The 6,874-nt window shown below is 51.4% G+C and overlaps 1 protein-coding gene across 1 annotated transcript; it reads left to right on the top strand.

Moving 5' to 3' along the window:
* The first annotated feature begins 657 nt into the window (after positions 1–657).
* Positions 658–5,231, top strand: GSX2 (GS homeobox 2). The gene is made up of 2 exons (XM_070756563.1): positions 658–1,174; positions 4,876–5,231. Exons 1-2 carry the CDS (start codon positions 658–660, stop codon positions 5,229–5,231), a joined length of 873 nt encoding a protein of 290 aa, XP_070612664.1.
* Positions 5,232–6,874: the final 1,643 nt, after the last annotated feature.

The following is a 6,874-nucleotide window of genomic DNA, read 5'->3' as shown; positions in this document are numbered from 1 at the left end:
TCTCCCCATCAGAAAAGTTTCCTCCTTATCTCCGCCGCTGCGGGTTGCAAGTCGCCAAGGTAGGCAAGCCAAGAAGGGGGCAGGGAGAAGCGCTGGGGTGGTGGCGGCCGTGGTGGGAAGCCCCCCCCCCGTCCTTGAATTTCAACCGGGAACTTGGCAAACAGCGGCGAAAGGTGTAACTTGCCCATTGCTCTGACCAAACACACAGCCCGCCTCTCGCCAAGCTTCCAGCCCCCCTTGCCCCCATCTCACGCGCTTTGTTTCGGGGAGGGAGGGAGGGACGAGGGGGGGGGGGATCCGCTGAAAAGGCTCCCGACGCGCGGCTTTTTGGATTGCCGGGCATCACGTGCGCGCAAGAGTTATTCTAAGTCGCTGCACCGGGGAGTAGGCGGTGGAGGGAGGGGAAGGGAGGGAGAGGAAAGAAAGAAAGAGGGAGATCCAGGGGAGGTCTAGCGAGAAGAGAGAGAGAGAGAGAAGGGGGGGTCGCTTTTAAGACCAGCCCTCTGGCGAGCCCCCCTATTGTTCGCCTCCCAGCCATAAGCACCTTCCGAGCCAGCCCCGGGGACTTTCGCGGAGGCCCCGCGAGAGAGGAAGGCGGTCCCCCCACCCGGGCTTAAACTCCCCCCTACCCACCCACCCCGAAGCACCTGGTCCGCGATGTCGCGCTCCTTCTATGTGGATTCGCTCATCGTCAAGGACGCGGTGGCGAGGCCCGCGGTGGTGCCTTCCCTGGCCGAGCCGCCCCCGCCGCCGCCGCCGCCCCCGGGGCAGGAGTTCCTAATCCCGCTGGGCGTGCCGGCCCCGCTGGTCATGTCCGTAGCCGGCGGGCCCGCCTGCCCGTCCCGCAAGAGCGGCGGCGGGGGTTCCTTCTGCGTCTGCCCGCTCTGTGTCACCTCGCACCTGCACGCCTCGGCCGGAGGAGGAGCCGCCGCCGCCGCCGCCGCTTCCCTCCCGCTACTCAAGGGCCACTTCGCTCCCGGAGGAGGAGTCCGGGCGGGCGGCGAGGGTCAGTTCTGCCCCCGGATGAGCCACGTCCAGCACCAGGCGGCCTCGCAGCATCAGCACCAGCCGCCGCCCGGCTCGGTGGCGTCCGCGGCCGTCCAAGCCTTGGGCCACCCACCTGTTTGCGCCTACGGCATGAGCGACCCCCGGCGTTTCCACTGCCTCGGCCTGGGTAGGTTCTTTCAGCCCACCTCCGGGTTCCCGGAGGGAGGGCTTCGGGACCCCCTCCCACTGGCCGCGGATGCCCTCCTGCGCTCTCCGAAGGGTCGCCCTCTGGAAGACGCGCTCCGCTCTTCCTTTCTCAGCTTTCCCTTTCTCTACTTTCCCTTTCTCCGCTTTCCCTTTCTGCACTTTCCCTTTCTCTACTTTCCCTTTCTCTACTTTCCCTTTCTCCGCTTTCCCTTTCTCCGCTTTCCCTTTCTCCGCTTTCCCTTTCTCCGCTTTCCCTTTCTCCGCTTTCCCTTTCTCCGCTTTCCCTTTCTCTGCTTTCCCTTTCTCTGCTTTCCCTTTCTCCCCTGTTTCTCAGCCGGTTAACATCTCCCCGAGGAACCGCGTCTCTTAATGGGAAAGACTCTTGGTTCCGGGGCTCCTTTTTGGGGGACCCCCGTGGAGATCTGGAAACTTTGGTCCCAAGTTCACAGGCAGCCTTCAGCCGGAACTAAAAGAAGGCGCTGCTATCTCTTTCTCGGCTTCCCAGCCAGTTAAAATCTCTCTGAGGAACCGCGTCTTTTAATGGAAAAGACGCTTCGCTGCGGTGGTCCTTTTTTGGGGACCCCCGAGGAGATCTGGGAACGTTGGTCCCAAGTTCACCGGCAGGCTTCAAACCGGAGCTAAAAGAAGGCGCTCCTTTTTTCTCCTTTCTCGGCTTTCTCTTTCTCCGCTTTCTCTTTCTTCCCTTTCTCCGCTTCACAGCCGGTTAAAATCTCCCGGAGGAACCGCGTCTTTAATGGGAAAGACTCTTGGCTCCGGGTGTCCTTTTTGAGGGACCCCCGTGGAGATCTGGAAACTTTGGGCCCAAGTTCACCGGCAGGCTTCAAGCCGAGGCTAAAGGAAGGCGCTCCTCTTTCCCCCTTTCTCCCCTGTCTCTTTTTCCTCTTCCCAGCCGGTTAAAATCTCCCCCAGTCTTTTAATGGGAAAAGACTGTTGGCTCCGGAGTCCTTTTTTGGGGACCCCCTTGGAAATGTGGGAACTTTGGGTCTCAGAGTTCGCCGCCGCTGGCAGGCTTCAAGCCGGAGCTAAAAGAAGGCGCTCGTCTTCCCCTCGGCCCCCCCATCCCCCCCTCCGCGCGCGCTCGGGAGGAGAAGCCGCACCTGATGAAGTGGGCTGCGGAGGACTCCGCTCGCCTTCTTTCTCTCCTGAGCCGAATTATCAATTTAGAGCCGAGTACAGTTACTCGAGGTGTAACTGTCCCCCGCCCCCAAATTTGGCAACTTTTAAGACTCGTGGACTCGTGGCTGGGAGAATTCTGGGAGTTGAAGTCCACCAGTCTTAAAAGTTGCCAAGTTTGAAGACCTCTGCACAAGGTATGGGACACACCCGTTATCCTTCCCGAGACAAGCGCCTTATGGACTGAAAAAAAGCGAACGATCTGAGCCACCGAGATTGTTTGGATTTCCAAATCCCATGAGTTATCCTGGAAGGGCGCTCTGCCGAAGATAGATAGATAGATAGATAGATAGATAGATAGATAGATAGATAGATAGATAGATAGATAGATAGATAGATAGACAGACAGACAGACAGACAGACAGACAGACAGACAGACAGACAGACAGACAGACAGACAGACAGACAGACAGAATTAGAGAGAGAGAATTAGAGAGTGGATAATAGATGGAAGGTAGGTAGGTAGGTAGGTAGGTAGGTAGATAATAGATGGATGGACGGATGGACGGACGGACGGACAGAGAGACAGAGAGACAGACAGACAGACAGACAGACAGATAGATAGACAGATAGACAGAATTAGAGAGATAGAATTAGAGAGATGGATAATAGATGGAAGATATAGGTAGGTAGGTAGATAGGTAGGTAGTAGGTAGGTAATAGATAGATGGATGGATGGATGGATAGAGAGAGAGAGAGAGAGATTTAGACAGACAGATAGATAGAATTAGACAGACAGATGGAAGACAGACAGACAGATTAATGGAGCAGACATGCCTGGTTGTTCTCATCGAATAACTCTAACTTCCAGCTTAAGACGGCGGTTCAAGGTGGGGTCTCTCTTCTCGGAGCAAGGAAAGGAGTCCGCGCAATCTCCATTGGGGGGGTGGGTGTCGGAAGCGAAGAGATGGGTGAACACCCTCCACACCCCCGTTCCCTTCCCTGCGCGCCATAGCAAAAGTCTCATCCTCCGTGGCGAAGCGGGGGATGAGGAGATGCGGGCGAAAAGTCTCCATTCGGCCCCCAAGGCAAGTTAACGCCTAACTTCCTACGGCTGAGAAGGGCGGCCTTAGCCAAATCGGTCGGAAGGTTTTCAATCCATCAAAGGGGATTGATGGTGTGGAGCCTCCATGTTCAAAGGCATTCGCCCTGGAATTTGTCGGGAATTGGGAAGCAACAACGGAAGTCTTGAGAGAGAGGAGTAGGGGGGGAGAGAGAGAGATGTGATTGTGGCGAATTGGTGGGGAATTCGGCCGGTCCCTTTCCTGTTGGTTGTTGATTGTTGATGCTGATTCGGTAAATCCACTTAGAGAGGGCTGCAAAGCACTGTGAAGCGGCACATATGTCTAAATATGGGGGGGGGGGGCATGAATTGTACATCTTTCATGGCCAAATCGTATTGAATGATATGTTATGTTTTGATTGGATGGCTGAGTTGTGGGTTTTAACCGGGGTTATTGTTTTAATTTTTACTTGATTTCTTTTTCTGAACTTTTTAAATATTGTTTGTAAGCGGTCCCAGTCCTTCAGGATTGGGCGGCATAAAAGTTGAAAGGAAGGAAGGAAGGAAGGACAAAAGAAAGAAAGAAAGAAAGAAAAAAGGAAGGAAGGAAGGAAGGACAAAAGAAAGAAAGAAGAAAGAAAGAAAAAAGGAAGCAAGGCAGGATGGGAGAAAGAAAGAAAGAAAGAAAAAAGAAAAGGAAGGAAGGAAGGAAGGAAGGAAAGACAAAAGAAAGAAAGAAAGAAAGAAAAAAGAAAGAAAGAAAGAAAGAAAGAAAGAAAAAGAAAGAAAAAAGGAAGCAAGGAAGGATGGGAGCAAAAAAAAAAGAAAGGAAGGAAGGAAAGAATGAAAGGAAGAAGAAAGAAAAGATGAAAGAAAGAAGGAAAGAAGGAAGGAAGGATGAAAGGAAGGAAGGAAAGAAAAAGAAAGAAAGAAGGAAAGAAAAAAAGACAACAGAAAGAAGGAAAGAAAGAAAGAAATATGGAAGGAAGGAAGGAGAAAGGAAGAAAGAAGGAAGGAAAGAAAGAAAGACAACAGAAGGAAGGATGGAAAGAAAGAGAAAGAAGGAAAGAAGGATGAAAGGAAGGAAGGAAAGAGAAAGAAAGGAAGGAAGAAAGAAGGAAGGAAGAAAGAAAGAAAGGAAAGACAACAGAAAGAAGGAAAGAAAGAAAGAAAGAAAGAAAGAGAAAGACAGAGACATAGAGACAGAGAGACAGAAAGAAAGAAAGAAAGAAAGAAAGAGGGAGAGAAAGAAAGAAAGAAAGAAACAAAGAAAGAAAGAAAGAAAGAAAGGCTATCGCTATTGTTGCCTCGCTTTGGTCCGGTTGCAACAGGTGGGCCGAGGTTGAAGGGGAACGTAAAGGGACTTGTGTGGTCCAGGATGCCAGGAAGGGCAGGTGAAAGAAAAGGATGGGTTAAGCTGGAGCTTTTGTTAACCGGACCTTTTTCTTTCTGCCCCCCACCCTCCGCCCCCCCTTCCACCGCAGGAGGTTCGGACGGTGCCGGCCCGCTGCAGAACGGCAAGCGGATGCGCACGGCCTTCACCAGCACCCAACTCCTGGAGCTGGAGCGGGAGTTCTCGGCCAACATGTACCTGTCCCGGCTCCGGCGGATCGAGATCGCCACTTACCTCAACCTGTCGGAGAAGCAGGTGAAGATCTGGTTCCAGAACCGGAGGGTCAAGCACAAGAAAGAAGGCAAAGGCGCCCAGCGGAACGCGCACGGCGGCGGCGGCGGTGGCTGCAGCTGCGCCACCAACCCGGGGCGCTTCCCCAGATCCGAGGACGAGGAGTCGCTGTCGCCGGCCTCGGCCAACGAAGAGAAGGAGGTGTCCCCGTTGTGAAGTGGGGGAGAGCTGTGCTCCGCGGACAATCGCCCACCGGCCGGACTCTGCTGGATTCGGGGGGAAAGACGAAAAAAACGATGAACAGTTTCCCCTCGGTGGTTTGGATCGGGTCTCGAACTGGGGATCCAAAGAGTTGCCAATCTGCTTGCTCCCCCAAAAGAGGGTGGACCCGAACCCCGGACCCCAAACCCCTTGTCCTGCCACGCCAACGGTTGGAGGAAAGCGCTCGCAGCCTCATTCACACACACACCCAAAATTGGAGAGAAGGTTTACTTTAAGGCAGGGGTGGGCAAAGTTGGCTCTTCTATGACTTGTTAGTTGATTATTGGAAGGGATGTCCAAGTTGGTTATTAAACGGATGTTCTGGAGACCTCACCTACAAAAAGATATTGATCAAATTGAATGGGTCCAAAGACGGGCTAAAAAAATGGTGGAAGGTCTTATGCATAAAACTGGCCAGGAACTCAATCTGTATAGTCTGGAGGACAGAAGGGAAAGGGGGGACAGGATTAAAACATTGAATTATGTTAAAAGGGTTAAATAAGGTTCAGGAGGGAAGTGTTTTTAACAGGAGAGTGAACACAAGAACAAGGGGGCACAATCTGAGGTTAGTTGGGGGAAAGATCAGAAACAATGTGAGGAAATATTATTTGACTGAAAGAGTAGTAGATGCTTGGAACAAATTTTGAGCAGACGTGGTTGGTAAATCCACAGTGACTGAATTTAAACATGCCTGGGATAAACATATATCCACCCTAAGATGAAATACAGGAAATAGTATAAGGGCAGACTAGATGGACCATGAGGTCTTTTTCTGCCATCAATCTTCTATGTTTCTATGTACAAGTTGCTTATTGAAACGGATGTCCATGTGCCGCCTCTATGTTGGTTGAGGCAGGCAGGATTGCCTTGAGTCCCATTTGTTGGGGGTCAAGGGAAAGGGAGGGTTTTGCCTTCTCTTTCTGCTCAAGATCCCCATGGACAATTGGTGGGCCACTGTGGGGCACAGAATGCTGGACTTGATGGCTTTGGCCCCATTCAGGAGGGCTGTTCTTGTGTTCTTATGTACTTGTGGACTTCAACTCCCAGAATTCCCCAGCCAATCACGCCTGCTGAAGAATTCTGGGAGTTGAAGTCCACATATCATAGAAGAGCCAACTTTGCCTACCCCTGCTTTAAGGAGAAAATCGAAGAGCGGAAGAGGTGGAAAAGCTGGACTGAAGCCTGGGGTTTGTTTTGTTTTTTTGTACCGGCCTGGTTTTTATCTGAAATGGGAAGGGGAGGAGGAGGAAGAATCTTCTGGAGAGTCACTGGTTTGTTAGGGAAATAGTTTTATATCAAATGTATATTTATATTTATTTAAATAAATGAGGTCGGACCAGAAGAAGTGAAATCTGCTTTTTTTCAAAAAAGAGAAAAAGAAAAAGAGAGAGAGAGCAACAAAAGTACCCTAAAACTAGCAACTTTGTAAAACAGAAGGTGGGAAACGCTGGCCTTGTAGAGAAACTCTGTAAAAACTTTGCAGATTTCTCCCTTTTCTGTGTTTGCCAGATTCATGAAGTTGGCTTGCTGCAAATGCCATTGCTTTCATTTGTCCAGGTCAGTGATTTTCAACCTTTTTTGAGCCGCAGCACATTTTT

Source organism: Erythrolamprus reginae, chromosome 7 (assembly GCF_031021105.1).
Source record: "Erythrolamprus reginae isolate rEryReg1 chromosome 7, rEryReg1.hap1, whole genome shotgun sequence".
Lineage (NCBI taxonomy): Eukaryota > Metazoa > Chordata > Lepidosauria > Squamata > Dipsadidae > Erythrolamprus > Erythrolamprus reginae.
This window is presented reverse-complemented; position numbering and strand designations above follow the sequence as displayed.